Source organism: Haemorhous mexicanus, chromosome 24, assembly GCF_027477595.1.
Source record: "Haemorhous mexicanus isolate bHaeMex1 chromosome 24, bHaeMex1.pri, whole genome shotgun sequence".
Taxonomy (NCBI): Eukaryota; Metazoa; Chordata; class Aves; order Passeriformes; family Fringillidae; genus Haemorhous; species Haemorhous mexicanus.
The window spans coordinates 2,907,462-2,930,716 of record NC_082364.1 but is presented as its reverse complement, the minus strand read 5'-3'; the positions used below and the strand labels follow the sequence as shown (position 1 = coordinate 2,930,716).

The 23,255-nt window shown below is 50.7% G+C and overlaps 1 protein-coding gene across 4 annotated transcripts in view; it reads right to left on the bottom strand.

Moving 5' to 3' along the window:
- Nucleotides 1-23,255, bottom strand: part of LOC132338023 (protein CEPU-1) — a 366,776-nt gene that overhangs the window by 46,397 nt on the left and 297,124 nt on the right. For all 4 annotated transcript variants that reach the window (XM_059867150.1, XM_059867152.1, XM_059867151.1 and 1 more), the window contains one exon: nucleotides 3,063-3,295. In XM_059867150.1, coding sequence (XP_059723133.1) covers nucleotides 3,063-3,295 — 233 coding nt within the window. The remainder of the gene's footprint in view (nucleotides 1-3,062; nucleotides 3,296-23,255) is intronic.

The window sequence follows — 23,255 nt, the reverse complement described above, 5'->3', positions numbered from 1 at the left end:
TGCTGTCTCATTCCTGAGCTCATTTGTCCCACATTAGCACAGAGGCACCGACCTGCTATTCCTGGATCAGCAGCAATCACCTTTTCCCTTTTGTACCAGGATTTCAAGACTGACAAGTGTTTCTGAAAGCCTGGCCAATGAGGAAAAGTGGGAAAAACAGAGCTTGGATGGTTTCAGAAAGGCAGCTAAGGGGCACCAGGATAACAACCTCCCCAAAAGCAAAAGGTTATTACAGAGGACACTGATCAATTGTTCCCCACATCCACTGGGAATAGGCTGAGAAAAACTCCACTTCATTTGCAACAAAGAAGGTTTAAGTTAGATATTAGCTATACATTTTCTAATTAAAAAGGTAGCAAAGCAGTAGAATAGATTGTCTGGGGAGACCGAAGAACCTGCTTTGTTAAAGATTTTCAAGAATAGCTTTCACATGTGCTTGGCAGCAAGGTCTCTGCCTGGTTGCAGGGGGACGGGATAAATTAGCTCTTGAGGTGCCTTTTCCCCACCTATTTTGGGATCTTGGGCATCCAATGGAACCAACCTAGAAATAAATGTGCAGCTCAGCCCTTGCTGCAGTGTGGGCTTCCTCATTTCTGGGTGTTTCTACCTCATTTTCCCCTTGGGGATCATTCCTGACCCTCGTACCCTGAAGGAATATCCTTCTCCCAGCCCTACCTCTCCCCTGTTTTTCGCTCTCTCCCCCCCCACATCTCTGCTTCCCTCCAGCAGCCCTTGGCCCATTCCACAGATGCCCTCCATCCATGGCTGTTTCCCAGAGATATCCCCTAAACCTGGGGAGGAGGGGGGATGAGGCGTGGCCTCAGAGTGTCTGGGTCTGGCTGATATGCACCCATCCTGCCTGCCTGGGGGAGCAGCAGGTTGCTGCAATCTTGGCTGGAAGGGGGAGAGCTCCTTGCCCCCTTTGGAGAGCACAGCCTGCCCCAGGGCATGATTTAATTGCATCCTGAGAGGCTGGAGTGCTCCTGCCTCCAGAGCCGTGCCCCCAGGCCCTTTCCTGGTGCAGCAGGGGGGAACTCAGGAACTCAGGACCTGCTTAGAGCAACCTGCACACATTCCTCTTCCTGGCTAAACCTGTTAAAAAGGAGACACCCCCTTTTCCTCTCCTCGAATCACCTCTCCTTTCTTATCAAGGTGCAGAAAGGGCCAAAATGTCCCAGGGCCATGTGCTGAACTTGGCACATCCCTGATATCCAGTGCTGAGCAACCCTCCTTTCCTAGGAGGGGGAGTAAGCACCACTTCCCACAAGCTGAATGTTGTTTTGGACAGCATTATTCCAGAATACATATTTATAGGGTCCATTTTCCAAGGCAGGAGAGTTAATCCTGGCACCACAGCCCAATTTTCATCGAGGTCATTAAGGCAGGTTTCCCTTTAATTGGACATGATAATTCACTTTCATGTCCTGCTCTGAGAAAGGGCTGGGTGAGCCAAAGAACAGCTTTTCAAATTAGGGGGCTTGCTCTCCAGAGCTGGAATTTCTGAGGATCTTCAGCACATTACAGGACTGAGCCCATCACTGAATCATCCCATACTTAACTGCTGCAAGGAGTTAAGCTCTGACCTTTTCCTGCAGTACCCAAATATCTCTTCCTAATGATACAGCAAGACACGGGAGCGATGGGCCTGGATGTCTGGTGATACAGGAAATTTAGGTCAGGAAACGGGAATCAGAAGAGAACAGATAGGAATTGTCCTGCAGCTCCCCAGCATCTGATAGCAACTTCAGAACTTGCTGGTGATCGACTTTGGCTTAAGAAATTCAGGCAGGTAATAACAGATTGCAAGATAAACAGCCAGAACCAGGGCTGGCAATGCATCCTCTTTCCCTCTGTGCTTAATGGAGATGGAGAAAGTCCGGCTCTGGTTAGTCAGCTTGATTGCTTGAAGAGGAATAGGAAAATGAAAAGGGAGGGAAGAAGAAAAATAAAGGCCCTGAGTCTGGGTTTTTTCCCCACTTCTATTCATTAGGCTGTCAATAGTGCTCAGGCCTGGAATATCGACGGTGGATTAGCTCAACCCGACTCTGTGTACAAGACCAATGCCTTTTTAACCCAGCTTGTTTCCAAATCAATACACCCATCAGCATTCGAAAATTAGCCCGAGACGAGATTCCAATACTCAAGCTGGTGTGTCATGTTAAGAGGGCTCCCAGCCAAATCACAGAAGAAGCAGCATGAAAAAAATGGTTGCTAGCAAGGGATTAGGAATTTTCCATTAATCTTCCCCCAGGCTAAGAGCTCATCAGGCTCCGTGTGTCCCTCCAAGAGGCTCCCCCTTGTCCAGCTCTTGCCCTGCCACGTGGGCACAGGATCAGTCTTCTACGAATGTCCATCTGCTTGACCATCCCATGTGGCCACACCTGTCTGTCCCCTCTCAAGTCATGTGTGCTCACATACTTGCTGAAGAGCACATGTAGGCATTCACTTCGCCACAAAAAGTGCTGCAGCACCCTGTGCTGGTCTTTCGCCTCCTCTTCCTCCTCCAAAAGTATGGAATTTCAATACACAAACACATATTGTTGCTAGGCATACACACACTCCCACAAAGCACACAAATCTGTCAGCTCTCTCTTTTCCCCCAACACAAGTTTTACTTCAAGCACTGCCTCCAGCTTGGAAAACAAAAAAACATCAAAAAACAACCACAACAACCAGCACTGTGGGTTTGCCAGTGACTGTGTTGGGAGGCAGAACTGCCTGTATCAGAGCCCTGGGATTATGTCTGCAAAGCAGGATAAAACCAAGCCTGACAGAGTTCAAGAAGCATTGGGGAATACCCTCAGAGACACGGTGTGACTCTCAGGGATAGTGCTGTGCAGGCCCAGGAGCTGGACTCCATGATCCTTGGGGGTCCCTTCCACCTCAGCAAGTTCTCTGATTCTGTGAAAGTCATTACCCAGCCTGGGAGAATCCAAGCTTGTGGATCAGCCTCTGCTTCTGCACCAAGCTGTGTCAAATGGTCAATATAGGAGCAATGGGATTAGAAGACACCACGGCAAAAGGAACAGAAATCAATGTCCCAAGCCCTCCCTTCTTCTTACCTTGCACGATGAGATGGACACGTGAAGTCTTGGGGTGATTGTCTGTCTGCACGGAGCAGGTGTAGGGGCCCTCATCGTACACGTCCACATCCTGGATCTGGATGCTGTACTGGGTTTTGGTGTTGGCCAGGAGCACCACCCGAGGGTCCAAGCACCACTTGTCATTGCCGGCATAGAGGATGCTGCTGCGGTTCAGCCAGGCCACCCGGGTCACCCGGTTGTCCACGGAGCACCTGGGGAGAGGCAGAGAGGTGACCCATCAGTGCGCTGCTCTTGGGCGCTCTCCCTCCTCCCTCCCTTCCAGCCCTCCTGGTCCTCCTGGCACTATTTTTAGCTTTGCTGTCAGCAGCATTTTCAGAGACCAAGTGCTTTCAGTGTCCAAAGAGGACAAGGTCAGCGCTTTCCCTGCAGTGATCAGGGCACCAATATCCATCCAAACTGGCAGCTCCAGAGATCTGACCAACAGCTTCACAGAGTTTTCAGATGCAGGGAAGTCAGAGCCACCCAGTACCAGCCTTTCACTCCTCCATTCCAATTTATTCTTTTGCAAACTCCCAGACAAACAGAGCTGAGCCCAAACCTCCATCCGAGTCTGCACTTTTTTTTGGGGGGGGTGCAGGTTGCTACTTCCTGCCCAAATCCATCACCTGTCATTCACTCTGCAGATGTTCACATCCCTGCAGCTACACAAAGAGATGCAAAGTGATGCTGGGAAAGCTTGTGCCGCTTCACAAAGGAGCAAGGAAAATTTAGCTTTGGAGAAAGCCAGCTCTGACACACACCTCTAAAGAGAAACCTTGAACATCTGTCCATTTGTCCCCTCTGTCAACTTCTCCTTCCATACCCATCACCTGCTCCACTGCACCTCCCTCACTTGTGTACCTCACCCGAGCTGAGCATTTCACTTATCCAGGGATGTTTTGGAGGTAGAAATCCTCTATATTCAGCCTCAAAAAGCACCTGAGTTCCCCCTGGAGACAGCACAGTGCAAATCTAGAAATTATTTTGATCCTGAAGGAGATTACTTTCCTGTCAACATTAGCTGGGATCAGTTTTGCTCCTCCCAAGCTTTCTGCCAGCCCTGTAACCCACATCCCCATGTCCGCAAGCCAGGTTTGCATCTTCCTATTGCCACAAGATAAGCATCAAGAAGTTCTCTAAACAGTAGAAACCTGCAGCCTCCACAGCCAGCTAAACCCCTTCTTCTCTCTGAGAAATTTGGGATTACGGAGCCATCGGGATTTAGCCACGCTTTTCTGGATGCTGGCTCCAGAGGATAATGTCCCTGCATAAAACCACTCAGCCTAAGATCCACTGTTTATATTCTTCCCCAAATGACTTCATTACTTGTGCAGTGGCTGGGATGAAAATTAACTTCAGAGGCACCGAGAGGGAGCCCGGCAGCTTCTGGGATGTCTCACTTGGGGTGACTTCAAGGAATGTAAGGGACTTAATGGGCTCCATGTGCCAGACTGCACTGACAGGGAGGTTAATGGCAAGGATGGGTGTATCTGTGGCACATGAACTTGTCCTGGACACTCTAAGAAGTGTGTCCCCTCTCTGGGTGAGCTGTCTCCTCACTGGGGGTCCTTGTAGCCCCCTTTGGGTGAGGATTTACATTTTCTGCATGGTAACAAGCGATAGGCCAAGAGGAAATGGCCTCAAGTTGCACCAGGCAAGGTTTATATTGAATATTAAGGAATATTTCTTCACCTAAGGGGTGGTCAAGCCCAGGGCAGTGCTGGAGCCACTGGAGGGATCTAAAAGCCACATAGATGTGGCACTAGAGGACATGGGTCAGTGGATGACCTGGCAGTACAGGGGAATGCTTGGACTGATCTTAGGGGCTTTTCCAACCTTAATGACCCAGTGATGGAAGACTTCTCTTCCTGTGTCCATTACTGAGGCCAGGGAAGACACAGGTACCCACCTGGGGACAAGTTTTCTCATTTCATTCAGCCTCTTTTTAGAACCTCTTTGGCCCCAGCGATTACAGGAGAAGCCAAAATAACCCACCCAGCCTCAACACACAAATTTTGGGGGTTGGGGGTGGCAGAAGAGATGTGTTGTCTGCAGCACAGGATACCCCTGATTTGCCAGTACCCAACTCATGCTCCATCCTCCCTCCCTGGTGTGAAAAACAGCCAATAAATTAAACCATTTTACTACTGTTCCATAATGATATTACGATAATAATAAATTAAATGTGAGCAGATTTTTATGATCTACATTAAAAAAAGCAATAGATTCACTCTGGGCTGAACACCAAGAACTTGGCTCTTGCTCTCAGCTGCATTACAGCTTGAGTAAAAGGCCTGAGAGTTTAGTTGCACAAGTTGAACTAAACTGGAGATTTCTTCCCAGAGGATGGGTTTAGTCTGTTGAACTCCAAATCTCAGCTCTGCTGGTAGCTCAGACCTATGGAGCACGAATAAAATGAAGTGGTTATTTGGTGTTTGGCTCTGGTACCATGAAACAGGCTCCTGTGGTGGTGGTTCTGCACAAACACAGGGGTGTCCAGAGCTGGGTGATGAGAAACCAGACATGACTTGAATTTCTCACCCAATCCCCTCTGCAGACATTACCTTGAGGAACTGTAAGCAGGCTGAACTAAAAATATATATTTCCCCTCTCTTCCTCCACGCCAGTTTTTTTTATGAAATGCATCAGCTTGGAGATCCTTGGATAATAATGGAGCCAGACAGTGTGCAATCCAAGCATTCCCTCTATCATGTGGGCATTTAAGTGCTTTTGAAAAGCAACGGGGCTCAGGTAACGCATGAGGCAACAGTGAAATAAGTGCTTTCGCCCTTCACAGCACCCGGGCACAATCTCTCCTTATCATCCAGACACGCTTCCCTGTCCCTGGGATCTTCAAGCTTCAAGCTGTTACTTTATATTCTTCCCTGCCTCTTAAAGCTCCTGAGCCTACATATATATATATATAAAAATATATATATAATAAAGCACAGCATGGCTCCTGGGAAAGAGGTGCTTTGACCTCTGGATGCACTGGGCTATTTAGGGATTGGCAGTTGTGCTCTTTCCTGAGCTGCTTCCAAGCACTTTGCTCCTCCTGCCTCTCCTGCTCCTCCAGTCGCTCCTGCTCCTCCTGCCCCTCCTTCTCCTCCAGCCCCTCCTTCTCTTCCAGTCCCTCCAGTCCCTCCAGTCCCTCCTGCCCCTCCTTCTCCTCCAGCCCCTCCATTCCCTCCTGCCCCTCCTAGCACAAGCACCGGTCGGGGTCCCCGTGGCCAAAGCTCATCACAGCGACCCGATGCTCTTCCAGCCCCTCCATCTGCTCCTCCTTCCCTCCTCCAGCAGCTCCTCTCTCCAGCAGCCCGGTGCAGGGATGGGAAGCCTCCTCTCCCACACACGGGCAGCAGAGCAGAAAGCCTTTGGCTTTGGCCAGGAAGCCAAGCTCCAGGCACAGGTGGAGAGCAAAGCCACCGCCGAGCCCACAGCCTCCCCTCTTCCCATCCTGCTCCTGGCAAAGAGCAAAGCCCTGGGATGCCTCCTCCACCTCGCTGGAAGCTCTCACTTTCCCTCTCACCCCATGATGTGCCAGGGAAGGAGGGGAGGGAGAGGTCCTTGGGGTGCCGGAAAGCAGTGCTTGCCTCCAAAAAGATGATCTAAAAACAATTAAGCACAGATGAGGTAATTTTCTCTCTCAAGATCCTTAATCCTTGTTCCACTTCTGCTCAGATAGCAAGGATTTCTCCTCCATGAAGATGAAAAACTGCTGTGTGCCAGCACAAGGTGGAGATGCTGCTGCTCTGGATACTGCTGCCTCTCTCTGCTGTTTCTTTCCCAATAAACTCAGAGTCCCAAGCCTCGGGGTTTCTCCTCTGGGAGAGGGGAACATGCCTAACTCACCACTGCTACATCACTCTGGGGCAGGCAGGGATGGTTTGTAGGGAGATGCAGCTCCTCATGCTGTACCAGACCCTCTGCTCCCTGTGGCCTCCGAGGGCACCTCAAAATGACCACAAATTGGGGCAATTTAGACAGTTACACACACTGAGCAAAGGTGAGAGCTGTGAATCTCTGTCCTCTCCACCTGTCCCAACCCACCTGCTCCTCCCTTGCACTGTACTCCCTGATCAATGATGTGTGGTGGGTGCAAAGGGATAGAGGTGGAGCTGCCCTTTCCAGATGTGTCAACATCTCCCACAGCCAAAACTCCCAGGCTTTGTTTTCCACCCTGTTCTATCAAGCTGGGCCATTAGGGACTGGCCACTCTCCCCCAAACTGGCATTCCCAAACATTTCCACAGCCTGAGTGTTGAGCTCATGCATCCAGAGGGCCCCACAGGTGCAGCCAACAGCCCACCTGGCTGCAGGGACAGCACTCAAAGACAAATTGGAAGAGGGAAAGAAACAGCACAAGGATTCTGCCAGCAAGCACAAAGATGAGCCGGGCTGAAAATGCCAACAAAGCCATCAGTGGGGACAAAACAGCCTCATAAACAAGGACCAGGAATAAACAAGCAGCAGGGTGCTGAGGCTGAGCTCCCTGACCGCTGATCCCACCCGTGCTGCGTCCAGCCCCCAGCACCTCCCTGCGACTCCAGAGCAGACACAGATGGCACACGCCAGCAGTGATGTGCCCTCCTGAATTTCTCTCTTTGCCTTCTTGAGTTTGCACACAAAAAAATGACATGAGAGGAGGTGGGCAGGCAGTGGGGGGAAGGAGGTTTTTAATTACTGAAGTGTAGTAATTGGCACACAACACTTTTTTGTTGCCTCTTATGCAGATTGCTGGTGTTCCAGAGGGCTGGGCTGGAGAGCACAGATTGTCTCAACCCAGCAGGACACACAAGAAATGAATAATGTTAATTAGAACTGAAAAGAGCTCAGCAAAATTACCAACCTGATTGCTGCTTTCATTGCAATTATCAAGGTACAAGCTCCATCATGGGGAGGCAGAAGAGGGCTAAGCCTGGCTCACCCCATCAAATGTGGAGGCCCAGCCTTGGCTGTGACCAAATTGACCCTCCCCAGGCTCAATTCTCCTTCCACCACCCCCTAATTTTCAAGGCATGCCCACCCTAGAGAAACCACCTTCCTAAATCCTGGCCACTTGATGGAATTTCCCAATGGCATTGACCCGAATTCTTTAGGTTGGAAAAAACCTTTAAGACCACTGAGTCCAAGCATTAACCCATCACTGCCAAGCCCTCCCCTAAACCATGTCCCCAAGTGCCACACCTACCACCAAGCATCCCCAAGATGTCTTTTCATTTTCTTCCCAGTCTAACTCAGTCATTCCCACACACTTCCAGATTTTTAATCAATCCCACACCAGCAATGTTTTGTCTGCTACGAACTAAACCAAGCTGGAATAAGTTTGGGGTTTATCTTAAAACTGGGTGCAAATCCTCCCACTGAGGCTGGGTAAGAAGACAGGATGCTCTGGGCCTGCCTTGTCCCCAGCTTCTCAAGTCCCAGACATCCACCCTCCAGCCTCTGCACTGTCAGCCAAGCTATAAATGATCAACTAAACCAGCCCGCCGCCCGAGGCAGAGCTCCACATCTTCAGATTTATTTCTGTGATTATCACATTTTATTGTTATTTATTAGGATTAATTAAAGGCCGGGCTGTGAACAACTCAATCCCAGCCAGGCACAGTCTCACAGACTTTGCTATGATGTTTAGGAGAGAATTTTGGCCATCAATTCCTGAGCAAAGGGAAAGCTGGGGCCAGATTGTGCCGTGCTCCTTGGAACAGGTACTGCCCACAACCCTGTAAGTCTGGCATGCCCATGCCACGGACAGCCTGAGGTGTGGATATCACATAGGACATGGTCTGGAGGCTTTTTAACTAATAAATATCGAGCCAAATCTCTCATTGTAACAACCCAGTCTGGTTTTGCTCTCTCTGCTGCATAGGGCTAAGTCACGCACCAGCAATTTCTCCCAGTCCAGCCCTTCTCCAGCAGGATTTACAGCATCTGCTCCCTTTCTGTGCACACCCAGCCTGTGTTTGCTCACACACCCTCCCTGCAGCACCGTCTGCTCACATCCACAGCTCTGGCCAGTGCTGCCCTGCACACCAACCCCACACAGCACAGACTGAGAGTACCCACACACGTGGGGAACAGCGTGTGCTCCTCCAGCAATAATCCCATTCTGCTGGAGCAGGGACACCCAGCTCAGGCCATGGAGCTCAGATGGCAAGGTTGGATGTGCTGGTCACAGGCAAGGAGCAGGAGACATTCACAGTGGAAGTTGGACTGTTGGATTAAAATGTCTGTAGGTTTGGTACTGCTGAAAGCCCCCAATTCTCAGTCAGGGACTCCAATGGGGGCTGGAGGCTCAGCCCTGCTAGGGCGAGTGGCTGTGATCAGGTTCTTGGCATTCCTCACCTGCTCCCCGGGACCAGCCCAGTCATTCTCACCCTCACTGTGAGTTTGGCTGGAGGGCATCCCTGGAGCTCCCACTGATGTGACACCACCAAAGACACAGCCCGAGGAGGTTTTCACAGCACAGAGTGGCTCACAGTGCTCTTCCCTGCATGGGCAGCCTGGTTCCTGTCAGGCAGGGGCTGACCCAATGATTACCTCAGCAGTGGGGTCTGGCAGGAAAGGGGGGTCCCGCTGGGGCTGGTGCCTTCCTCCCGTCCCCCCTGCAGCAGCCAGAGCTTCTCCAAAGGCTGCAGGGTAAGGAGGTACCCTTGGATCAGCTGCTACTCCAGTGCCTCTTCAAAATAACACTGAGCTGGTCAAAAGGAATACTAGAAGTGGAAAATAAAATCCCTTTGTGCTTCCCCCTCTCTTTTCTGCCCAGACAGCTCCACGTTGGCTGTTGCAGAGGGAGTCAGGGCCCTGGACTGTGAGGTCCTGCATTTCCCACTGGCTCATGCAAGTTCCTGCCCTTCATTCCTGCCCTCTGCAAGGCTTTAAAGATATCTGGCACCTCCTTGCCAGGGAGTGTGAGTTAACTCATGTTTATAAAGTACCTGATCTCCTCAATTGAAAGTTTATACATGCAAATGATTCACACTAATTACATTAATAATAATACTGGGCTCAAAAAGATCCGCCTTGGTTCACTGCCCGGGATTTGCAGAGCTGCAAACAACTCCCAGTGTGCTGCCTTAGACACGGTTATTGGCACATGCCAAGGAAACAGGAGGAAACCGGACTGGGAAGGGAAGAAGAGCTGCAAAAAGAGCTGGAGCTCCTGCTGACTGAGCATCAGGCAGGGTGGGCAGCAGGCACGGATTCTGTGAACACCTCTGTGTGCATCCTGCAGTCCTGGGAGAGCCCTGTGCCGGCCCCAGGGCTGGTGCAGAGCGGGCAGATCGCGATGCAGCCGGCAGGGATGGCTCGTCTGGAAAAGTCTTTATCTCTCTGCAATGCAGCAGTGCACCAGCACCTTTCCAAGTCCCGTGCTCGGCTCATCCAGCCTTTCTATTTATCCTCCTATTGTCTCTGCTAACAACAGGGCTCTGCACATCTATAGCATCTTCCATCTCAGCGTCTCAGAGCGTGTCACAAAGCATCAATGAGGGCAGTGGGCACGGCAGGAAGCGTGTCCCTAACCCTGGCTGGGGCTGGCTCCCTGGGGCACCACTGGAGTGTGTTCCTGGCCCATCTGCCTGGGTGCCCTCCAGAAGTGCTAATGGCACCGGGCATGGGGTGACACCAGCACCAAAATGCCCGTGGGCAGCTGTGTGGGGACACAAATGACATGGGTACCACCAGGGAACCCATCGGAGGGATCCTGTGCTGAGCTGTGGGACAGTTATTCCTCAGGGTTTTCTCCTTTTTCATATTCCCAAAGCCCAAGTAATGAACAGGAGGCTCCTGGATGCCAGCAGGCAAGCAGCTCTCACTGAAAGCCACCCCTCCCCTGGCAGTCTTCCAGGGTTGCTTACAGAAGGATCCTCACTCCATCAGCCCAGTGCAGGACCAGGCTCTGGCAGCTTCAAAAAGAGGTGTGGAAAATGCCACAAGAAGAAAATAACTCCCTGATGATCTCATCCTCTCCCCTCAAACATTACAGAGCAGTGTAAACCCTAGCAAAAAAAGGTCTCCTCATCTGAGGAGCTGCAGAGAAGTTGTTTTCTCTCTCTGCCTCCAAAAGAACAGGGATCTCTCTCCTTGCTCTGCACTTCTGTCTAGAAAAATTGCTTTTTACCACCTACTAGTCCCGGGCTGAGCCACTCAAGTCACCCCACCTTCTATCCTTCAGCCCCCCCGGCAGCTCCTGCTCTCCTCCTGCAGGCTGGAGTGCCAGCAGCCAGTGCCGGTCCCCGGCGCTGAACTCGGCCAATTATGAGCTGTGCCCCGGAATAAATCCCGGTTCTGCTTTGCCAAGTGACACTAATGGCCCTGGAATAAAGCGATGCCATCCACCCCAACGGGCTGCAAAGGAGCGCGTTTAACTGCGCATGCAGGCAAGGGACTGCTGAGCTTAACTGCACTGAAAATGCATTCCAAAGGAAGCGATGCACTTAACTTATCACAAGTGGGAAATTATCACTGAAGTGGCTTTTCCTTAGAAGTTGAGGCACAAAACAGGAACGGTGAGGGGTGAATGCTTTCTGCCAGGACTGCAGAGAGAGATGGAGGAGGGAATTGGAGGCTGCTGAAGGATGCTGCGAGTCTGGGGGCTCTGTGAGGAGGAGCAGGGGGCAAGAGGGAGGGAGAGGTGCTGTGAACAGTGGGCTGCAGGGCACTGATGGGGACAGCACAGGGAAACCTCCCCAGGGAAGGGTACAAGATGAGGAGTCAGGTTTTCAAGGCACTTGCAGCACTGGGGAGCTTGCACTGTCACTGCCTTCTGCTGACCAGCTGGCTCTAGATAGGATCATGGAATGGTTTAGGTTGTAGAGAACCTTAAAGATCATCCTGTTCTATCCCCTGCCATGGCAGGGACACCTTCCACTCGAGCAGGTTGCTCCAAGACCCATCCAGCCTGGCCTTGGACACTTCCAGGGATGGGGCAGCCACGACTTCACGTAGCAAAAATATGCTGCTATTGTACATATGTATACATACCATATCTATATATATCCATCTATCTATTCTCTGTCTATCTATTCTCTATCTATATATTCTCTATCTATATATACCATGCCATCTCTATAATTCTAGCCTGGGAATAATTGCAGGTTACCACACCACCTTCCTACACCAGCTCTCCCTCACACTCCTAATTGTATCTTCACCATGAGCTCGTTGTGCTTCTGCTGCCAGATGGGGAGAGATGGGGAGAGACAGAACAAGGACAAGCAGCAAATCCTTAAAATTAAAACAGAGAGGTGGTCCCAGCAACTCAAGGCTGAGTAGGAGGAGTGGGGCATCCCAAGCCTTTGGAGATGAATCCTGAAGCCTTGCAGTGCTGTGCTGCGTCACAGGGTGATTTTTCTTTGGCAGAAGAGCACAAACAGCTGAGAGAAAAAGCTAAACTGTGTCTCTTGCTCTGACATCCCTCCTCAGAGAACACAGCTCCTTAACAAGAACCTGCACAGCTTCTCACAGACACATAAACCCCACCACAGAGCCAGATCTTCTTCCACTGCCTAACCAGAGGGTGGTTTGCTACATAAACAAAGTTCAAGTGCTCGTCTCATGACTCCCATGTGACTCATCACGATGGGGTGGGGACTTGTGCCTGACAGAAGAGGCTGGAGAGGCATTGACATAGCAGGCAAGTGGTGAACCAGAGGAAGTGGAAGGGAGGGACAGGAAGAATGTCTAGGAAGGAAACATGATGGAGCAAAAGCAATGGGACCTTCTCCAGCCATGCCATGGCACCAAAGGCCTCTCCTCATTTATAAAATAGCACTAATGAGACCAGAAACAAAAGAGGGAGTGAGGGAAAGGACCCTTCCCAGTAAAGACACCCCCCATCTTTCCCTCTCCCCTTGAGGACATCATCCTTAAAATATATTTCATTTCACAGCTGCATTATGGTACCACAAAATCCTGAGAATCCAATTTAAGAACAGATTACCTCCTCACTTACTTCATTTGAAGCAATTACATGTTAATTTTCATTGAGACCAGCCTAATGCATACCAATCTGATGCTGCAATCTCATTTGAATACTTGAGGGAAAGCTAGTTGGGCTCTGGGCTCTGGAGGCTCATATTTAAAGGGCCACTTCACATTTCCTCTCCCTTTTCCCCTGGTTATTTACGTTCTCATCACACTTGTGGTGCTCCCTCCCTCCCTTCAGGGCGTTCCCAACAGCTGCTGCCACTCCTGAGACAAAATAAAAATGCCCAGTAATGCTGCTGTGCCCATCACCAGTGCGACCCCCAAGGCACCACCTTCCCCAGGCCAAGCTTCAACATCAACCACGTTCTTCTCCATCAGTGAGTAACATCCCAGCATCAAAGTCACGGGAAACACGTGCTCGTCTCAGCAAAGAGACTCCTCCCCCTCCTCCTCCTCCTCCTCCTCCCAGGCCAGGAGCAGGCTCCACCACGTTTCTGGCTGATGGTTATCTCCAGCTCCCTCACACTCGCTCAGCCTCTCCTATCTCTGCAGAGCCGCGGTATCGATCGTGTCTCGGACACCAAGCTTTGAGTAATTAATAATGCCAGGAGAGTGTGGAACCTGCTCGGGGTTGAGGCGGGGAGGCAGCTGCCCCCGGCTGGCTGCACGTGTCCCGGTGATAAGCATTCATGTTGGAGGCTGCACCTTAATTAGATTTTTCAGATTGCAGAAGCCCTGAGACACTTGTGCAGACACCATATAAATGTATATTGCATTGTACTGTAATTAATCCAAGGTGATGGAGCAGGAGCCAGGGATTCACAGTGAGACAAGCAGCCTCAAAACTTCAGCACATCATTGGGCTCAAGCCCACCCTGTGGCCCAAACCAGCTGCAAACCAAGCAATCTCCTTCTTCACTCACCAGAGGCACATTGGACAACAGGAACACCCCAGAGGCCAAAGGTTTCCTGGTGCCTCCTCCCCAGACAAGGCTTCCACCATTAGGTGTACATCTTCCCTTCCACACAAGCAGTTTAACAGCCAGAAAGACAACAAAAAGCACTAAAGACAAGCAGAGATTAATTGCAGCTCCTCCTCCTCCCCAAAAGAAATAATCAATTGCATCAGGCCGGTGTCTGTGCTGTCCCTGAAAGCACGTGGATGTCACAGCCATGGGCTCCAGACGTTTGTATTCCACAGCAGACAGCCAGGATGCTCCATGAGCACTGAGGGAAGTGATGGGGTGAGAGAGTTTTGTTGGAGAAAATCTTTGGAAAAGGAGTTTGAGCTGAGGATAACTCAGGGAAGGTGCAGGAGGAGATGAAGTGACAGATGAAAAATTGCTGTCTGAAACATCATTCAACCTCCTAAAGCCTCCTGTGCCTGTGCAGATCACCGGCCTAGAGCAGGGGGGAGATATTGCTTACTGGGAGGTGTGGGACATTTTCCTGGCTGTTATGAGCTTCCCTAGAAAACAGAGACGCACAATCCAGGCTTGGATAGCTCAGGGCTGGTCCCTGCTCCCACAGGTATTTGCCTGCAGCAGAGATGCTCTGCTGACCTTGGATACACCCAAACCTGGAGCTGAGCTGAGTTTGTACCTGACCACCTCACCCCAGCCCTGCTCCCTCCATCCTGGGGCAGCCAAGGGGTTTCACACGCATTTGGAAACTCCTGTAATTTCTATTAATGCAATCAAACTGCTGCTGATTGGGTCCAACAGCCTTTGCCTGCAGGGAACAACCACCAGCACACTGGACCCTTTATGCAGAGCCACTGGGCTGGATGGGACCCCTGGGGAACATCCTGGCTGCTCCAAGCCCCACAGTGGCTCGTTCAGAGGGTCCCAGGACACGATGGCTCAGCCTCCACTGTGGCCACAGGGTAAAAAGCCCTTCGGGGAGGGAGGGAGCTGAGCTGGGAGCCTGCTCTGCCATGGCACCCATGGGTTTGGGAAGGATGGAATGAGTCGCAGGGCCCCACGGCGAGTGGTGAGAAACCAAATAATCAGGATTCAGGGGAGGAAAGGCAGTTACCTGGGCAACAGTGAGCTGCTAATCCATCTGCCACCCCGCAGGACTGCCCACCTGCTCTTCCACTGCCAGGGGAGCCCCCAGCCCAGACTGCAGCTCCACAGACTCACGGGGCTTTTCCCAACCCGATTCCAGGCTGGGTGGGAACCCAGAGGTGACCCCACACTCAGCCCTGCCCTGATGCAGCCCCTCTCCAGCCACAGCAGCTCTCAGCAGAGTCAGCAGCTCTCACTGCCCACCCCCACACCCCGAATGATGATGGCCATCCCCAAGACACAGGAGGAGCTGATGTCCCACAGCTCTGTCCTGCCCTGGGTACCGTCCCTTCCCAAGGGACTGGCCACGCTTTTCCCCTGCTCCATCTCCCATCACACCCAAAAGCTCTTCTGCAGTAAGCAAGGAAGGAGATGCCTCTGCTGGCAGACATGGATGCAGGTGCCAAGGTGACACAAGGACACAAGGGATGCAGGGGATGCCAGTGCCCAACCACGATGTCACTCTCCTGCCCCATGCACACCCACACCCCTCTGTGGTGACATGGGGCCTGCAGCAGCCTCTGCTCTCCATCCAGCTGCTTTGCCAGGTGGAGAAACACCAGCACTCCAGCTGAAAAAACAGTTTTGGTGGCTTGGGGATAGGATTTCAAAGCACCCAGAGAGACTTTGCCTGTTTCCTACTGATCCAACTCAGTCCCTGTACAAGCCTTTGAAAACATGTCCTTTATAGTTTTCCATTTTGATGTCACATCTGTAAGAATATATGGTGGGGCTTTTTTTCCTTCTTCTTCCCCTCTTCTTCTTAAGAGGAGATATCACACTTTGAACTCTAATTTTTATTTATTTTCGTTTCCTAGAAAAGGACTGATTCCCCACTGAGCAGGGATGGAGGAAGAGAAAAGGGGGTGGGGAGGAAGCCTTCAAAAAGTGCCCAGATTTAATTTTTTATCAGAGGAACAGAAAGAGAAATTTGTTGATGATCAAACAGATTCAAGTACTTTAAAAGAAAGCGACCGCCAGTAAATGGAAACTAGTTAAGGAATTACATGAAAGACATGGGAGACACTCGAGAAGCAGAAGAAATGCTGCAACCAAGTGGAAAACCAAACCCATCTGTCCCAAACCACTGGAGCCGTGATGAGCAGGAGGTGAAGTGTTTGCTCTGCAGCAGCAGCAGAGATGATGGGAGAGCTGGAGGTTTGCAGAGCTCTGAGCCGGCCCCAGAGCCAGGAACCAGCACCAGCCAGGGTTTTACCTGCCTGCCTCCCTGCACAGCTAAAACAAGTGGAGGCAGGCAAATAAAGGGCTGCATCACTTTGAAAAACAGCACCCCGGGGGCTCTGTGTTTTGCTTTTCCTCCTCGGCACATTCCAGCTCGAGTGCGCTCGGTTTATAAATTCGAAGGGAGTGGGATTGTTTGGGTTGGGTTTTTTCCTCCCTTTGCTTTGGTTTTAATCCAACGGCAGCACTTGAACACTCAGGCTGGGAGCTGAAAAGCCAGCAATGGGATGTGGACAGAGTGATTTAGGGAAGGGAGGGGCAAGCAGGGGAGGAGGAGGAGGAGGGGGTGAGACCTTGGCAGCAGCAAGCTGGCTTGCAGGAGTCAGAGGCAGCCGGGGCTTGAGAGAAGGAGCCGGATCCATCCCAACCCTAACAAGCCTTGCTGAAGCCCTGAAGAGGCCAGATCCTATTGCTTCCTGAACTGTGACCCGCCTGGCTTAGCTCGGAAATCTTTTAAATAGGAAAACAGAGCCGGCATTTGCTTTCATGCAGAGTCAGTGGTGAGCAAAGCCCAAGGGTTGCATTAGATTAGCAGCCGGCTCCTCCGAAGGCATGGAAACTTTGATCATTTAATATGTATGCACCGTGTCGGAGCACACAGGTCTCCAAACCCCAGTAAATGTTTTATTAGGGCAGCTCTAGCTTTTATGCCCAAGCCTTGCTCCTTTTGGACTCTGGGGATCTTGTTGTGATTGGAAAGACACTGTTCATCATCTCCCTCTCTCCCAGGAAGGGCTGTGCAGCTCTGCCTTGCTTTTCCCCCGAATCTCACTTAAAGTGCACTGGAGCCCAGGAGCCTGGATGGTGGCAGGAATATCCCAAAATGACCCCCTGCCCTCCTCAAAGATTCCTTTTGCATTTTGCAGAAACTCCAAGGTGTGAGCTCTGATGTCAGTGCTGATCACAGTGGGAGCAAAGGCTCTGCTCTTCCTCCTCCATCACCACCTTATGCACTCAGGGACATGGTTCAGTGGTGGATCTGGCAGTGCTGGCTTAATCCTTGGCCACAGTGACCTTAGAGGTCTTTTCCAACCTTTCTGATTCTATGAAAGTGTCCACCAGGCCTGCCCAGAGCTCCCAGTCCCACCAGGACATGGCAGAGCCAATCACCCTCACAGGGAAGCCAGCAGGCAGGAGCCTCTCTGGGGAGGAGATTTCTGACTGAAACACTCCAGAACCAGCCCCAAGCTCCCCTGAGTGCAGAACATCTCGGTGTTATCAGAAACAGTCTTTGATTTTATTATTTTAATTTGCAAATTACTTGTAGTTGCCAAAATTTAGAAGCGATTCATTGCCAAAGTGATTATTTGTTGTTGAAAATGTCATTTTTGTTGGAAATTTAGAAGAAAATCCCCACTAAACAGCATAGTTTGCCCTTCATGCTGCCATTCTCAACTCAAAATGGACATGACCCTGCTCAGAACTGGATTTCCAGCTTCCCAAGAGCTGGGATTCAGATTAGGGACCAGTGCATGAAGAGAGAATGGGGCAGATAAAATCTGCGTGTGCAAGGACTGTGCTTCAAAGGACACTGGGCCAGGACCATAAATCTGAGTGCACAGTCCTACAAGAGACATCCTAGGGGAAAATTACACCGCTTGTAGAATTAAAGCAGCCCCCTTTCTTTTCTCCCCGATTGTAAAAAATATTTACATCCAAAATAGACAAGAAAGGCCTAGTGCCAAGAAAATAGGGGATTTTTATAGATCCTGTTTCTGGAAGAAATTACCAAGACAACAAGTCACTAAGTTCTGAGAAAGGATTTGACATTTTCCTGAATAAAAATAGCACCTGAAGTGGCATCATTTAGGATTACACCTTATGGGCAAGTGCTGCAGAGGCAGCCGGAATATAAAACCCTTCCCAAGGGTGGAAAAATTCACCTGTGGGATCCCACCAGGGACGCTTCATTGTTTCCCCTTTTCTATAGGATTTCACACTAATTTCCACAGCATCCTCTTGGTTTTGTCACGATGAAGTTTGATTAGACTTTTCTTGGTTTTGTTTTTTTTTTTTTTTTTTGGCTTAAAGGAATTACAAGGAGCAGGAATTGTCATGCTTCAAGGCATGCACACATCATCAGCTCGGAATGAGAGTGACCCCACGGTGCCATGCGGTGTTTTAGGGGATTTCTGGATTAAGCAGAAAGCCAGGCTTTTTCTCCCAGGTGCAGCCACTTGTGCTGTGTCTACATTTCAGATTTGGCTACAAAAGCACACTCCAAAATTCCAACCCACTGGGCTATGGCTGCAGAACAAAGAACAAGAGGGGTGGGTGTGGGCAGGTACCTGGTGGGAAGGGAGCACCTCATCCAGGCAAAGATGCATCTCCAAAAACACATTCTCTGGCTGTTCTACCTTCCATATTTTCACTTAAGAGCACAAAAACCACCCACGTGCACACGGTAGCACACCATGACAAAAGGAGACCTGATGCCAAGAAATGCAGGGGAAAGCCTGGACATGGAATGACTGAATGAGGACACTGGGATTTTGGATAAGCATTATGACCATGACAGCTTTCTGCATTTTCTACCTCCAGCAACAGAAAGCCCTGAGGTGCCAGGAGAAGGGCAGATGCTGAGGTGTTGCCACGACCACCGCAGCCCTTACAGGAATGCTGCCATGGCTGCATCCCATCGGATGGGATCCAAGCCCTGCCAGGAACACACATCCAGCTCCTGAAGCTGACGGTGGGACACAGCCCAGCTGCACCTCTCCTCTCTGCGAGAGATCCCATCTCCACCAAGCACAGGCCTGTCCTCCCCAGAAGTGCTAATTAACCCCCGACCCGTGGGTGACCGACGATCCCCTGCCAAGTGCCAGGCGCTGACCCAGCACTGCCTCCACACCTTGGGATGCTCCTTGTGGAGCACCAGGCAGGCAGATGGACAGCGAGGAGCAGGAGAAGCAACACAATGCTGATGGATTGGAGAGCCAGGGAAGGGAAGGAAAGGGCTGAGCCTTCTGCTGGAGGCACTGAGCTTTGCTCTGTGCTCTCCACTGCTCCTCTGGTGAGGCCGAGCTGTCCCTCTGCCCCTGCTGCCTCATCCCTGCCAACGCTGAGTTTGACCCTCTTTATCCAGATGGCCCAAATCTTCCAAGCACTGGGGCTCCTGCAGTTTTCCAGGAAAATGCCCAGCGGTCTCATTATATCCAAACCCTCCTCCTCCACTGAGCCCAGCTAATTCACTCCTTCTTCACTGCCTGTGTGGAAATCAGGGAAAGGAGGGACCAGGAGGGAAAGGTGAGGGATTTCATCTATCCAGGGGCTTGATTTCTTCAAGTTTTGAAACCTAGAATATGAATGTGTTTATTTTTAAATCAAAATTCAAACTAATTATTAGCAGGAGGCTTTCAAGTCAAATGTAGGTCATGCAATGTGATGGGGGATAATAGCAATTGTTTCAGCTTCAGGAAGCACAGAAGTAATGGATACTCAGGAGTTGTCCAGTTTGGTTAAGCACTTTTAACACAAAATTGGGCACCTTTTTGACTTCAGCCTGGCCACCCTCTTCTCTGGAGTGCTGGACTGGAGCCATGGGATGCCCACTCCATCATCCAGCAAGAGTTTTGCAGAGACCTCAGTGCAGAGGGGTAAATCACAGCCCACAGCATACCCAACTCACCTCAAAGGATGAGCTGGACCTGATAATTGCAATATTTAATGATAAGAATTAAAATTATTTAAATGGGAATGTCAAAACCAGGAGTTTGGGGTGTACATTTTATGCTACTCCTTCAAACAGCGGTGGGGGGATAGTGAGAGCTCCCCCTTCCTGCATCTCAGCCATCAGAACTGACTTAACCCACTGCACAAATGAACCAATCTTTTCACCCTTTTCTGCTTTAAGAAAAGCCTTGAAATAAAAGAATCTTGGGATGTCAAGAGCTGTGAATCCTCAGCAGCTTTTCCCCAGCACCAGGTGCTTGTGGGCAGCAAATATCAAAGCCAAAGCCTGGGAATGCAGAACGTGGCGTTTACACATAAGAAAATGTTTGGCAGCAAGAAAATCTTTGTGCTACACCCGGCTGGAGGGAGCAGGATCAGGAGGAAACTTCTCCACGCCAGCCCAAGGTGCCTGAGACAGCTCAGAGCAAACGTAACCTACTTGCAGTCAACCACGATCAAGGCGAAACAGAAAAGCTGCCAATTAAAAACACAGAATGATTTCAAACAACAAAGAAATCCGTGGACATTGTTTGATCACACATATTCTGCACGAGAAGAAAGAAACACCAAAAAAATAGAGGCTAAAAATAGGCTGGGTGCTGTGAGCCAGATCCCTAGCCCAGCAAAGGCATCAGCTCCGGGGAGTTATGCAGCTTTACCCGTGCAGCCGTCATTGTTGCTAAGTTCTGAGCTCTATTCAAACTTGCAAAACGTTTTCTTTTCCTGCAAAAATACAAGAATCTCCCCCCGCCCTCCCCATCTTGGAGCTCATCTCTCCTAAAGCAGCTCACATGATGATGATCAAAAATAAGCCCTCCAAGCCTAAGCTCACTAACATTCATTTCTCTCCTGCTAATGCTGGACTTCTTACTGTTAATCCTTAAATATATCCTTAAATAAGAATGACAGTACCTGAAGCACCTAACAACCCTGTATCATAAACAGAGACAGCCTCTGCATTCCTAATTTAGCTTGCCACAGAAGAGCTGACACTAATCCCAGATCCTGAGTCCTGGATATCTCACACGTAAATGCCATCGCCTTGCTCACCTTGACATTACAGAGCAGCCTGAACTTTCCGTGTTCTGCTCAACTTTCAGCTGCTTGTTTGTTTTTTTCCCTTGTTTTGTACAAAAGCTGACCCATGTCAAGCTCAGCCTCTGGGGCTGGGGATTAAGGGGAAGTGTCACCTTCACCCTGTGTAGCTCATTGCTGCAGGGACACAAGCCACGAGTGACACTGGGAGTAGGAGACTGCAGATGGAATCTGCATCAGGCAACAACCTGCAGTGGAAAGCGCCCAGATCTCCTATTGAGAGCTCACAGTAACAGAAAAGAGAGCAGTGGGTAAAAGGCAGGAGAATTGAGATGACCATGCTGGCTCAGCTCGGCCACTGCACCAAAAATCACCAGTTTTTGCAATTTCTACGTCTAAGGCTCCCGTTTTCAAAGTGCTCCAGACCAGCACTGAGAATCCGGCAGAGAATCACATAAACCCAAAATGGTTTGGGTTGGAAGGGACCTGAAAACTCATCTCATTTTAAAAACTCATCTCATTTCAACCCCCTTAAAACCTTCCACTAGCCTGGCTTGCTCCAAGCCCTGTCCAGCCTGGCCTTGAGCAGTTCCAGGGATGGTGCAGCCACAGCTCCTCTGGGCAGCCTCTGCCAGTGCCTCCTACACAGCCTGTGAGTAAATGGGATTGTTCCCAAAATACCAGGAACCTGGGTAAATGTGTGCACTTAGGAGGCAGGAAAAGAGCATTTGACATTTTGCAGGGACTCCAGAAAAGAAAGGAGAGCGAAGCTTTACAAAGCAGAGCTCGCCCATCATTCCTCAGTGGATTTTCGTATCTCTCCAAAAAGGCAATCTGAAAACAAAAGGCTATGAGGGACTGCAGCTGGCTCCCACAGAGCAGGCACCAAACCCAGCCACTCCATGTGATCTTTAACAGGGAAAGCACAGAAGAGGGAGGATTTTAGCAAATTGCAGCAAGGAATTAACTCTACATCAATTTGGGGGCTTGTAGAGTAATTTCTCCCCTCAGCATGAGGGCGAGCACACTGCAGCTGCAAGCCAGCCACGAGCCAGGGACAAGAAATATCACCAGAGCAGCAAGGAGAAGCATCAAGTGCCAACAAAAAGCCCGGCACAAGCCCTAAAGTTTATTGCAAGCCTCCGTGGACCCAGGAGGGCACCGTGGGCCAGCTCCAAGCTGGTGATGGGAAGGTGCCAAAGCCCATCATCCTGTCAGAGCTGTCAGCTGGCAGGGCTGCTGTGGCACGCCGGGGTTGGTGGCCCCATGCCACGGCCAGGGGACAGGCAGTGTCCCTCTGCAAAGCATCTGCTGTGGTCAGAATAATGAGTCAGAGCAAGGGCTTTGCTGCTGCTTTCTGCAGATTTGCATTGCATGAGCTCTGGGCATCCCAGAGCCAGGCGGAGGGACGGGGCTTTGCAGCCCAAATTGGCTCTGCTGTGCTTCAGTGCACTGGCCACACTGTGCTGGGAGCACCTGGGGGGTGGGTGTCTGCCAGGGGCTGGGCAGCCTGACACCCAGAGGGTGGTCAGCACTGAACTGGCTCCCCAGGGATGTGGTCACAGCCCCAAGCCTGACAGAGCTCAGGAAGAGTTTGGACAACACTCTCGGGCACAGGGTGTAACTCTTGGGGATGGTCCTGAGCAGGGACAGGAGTTGGACTCGGTGATCCTCATGGGCCCCTTCCAGCTGAGCAGATTCTATGATTCTGTGATCCTACATACTCACTGCTGAGTGCTGGGGAGCATCCTGGACCCATCCTGGACCCAAAGCTCTCCCCACCAGCTCCTCACACAATGGGGATAGCACCAGCACATCTTGAATAGCAAAACAAGGCTTGGCACTGCCTTGCCTCACAGCCTGGCTTTGATTTTCATGCCATGGCAAAACCAAAAGGATAACACCTGCCTTGCTCCCAGGTGACTGGAGGGACTGGGGGTTACACAGTGCTCACTGAAGAGCATGAATTCTTCCAGCCCAGAAATGCTCAGATTTAGAGACAGACGGATGCCCCTGAGGCTTACACACCTCTGTGGGACAGGACAAGCATGCTCCAAAGGGCAGGTGCAGCCTCAGAGCAGAGCCCCAGGTTTCCAGGTTTGATTCCTATCACTGAGATAAGCAGCAGCTGCAGGCTGGGAGCAGGTTCAGCTTTCAGGCTTTTGCTCGGAGCTGGGATTTTGCTTTGGGCCCATCCTCAGCCAAGAGTGAAGCGGAACAAAATC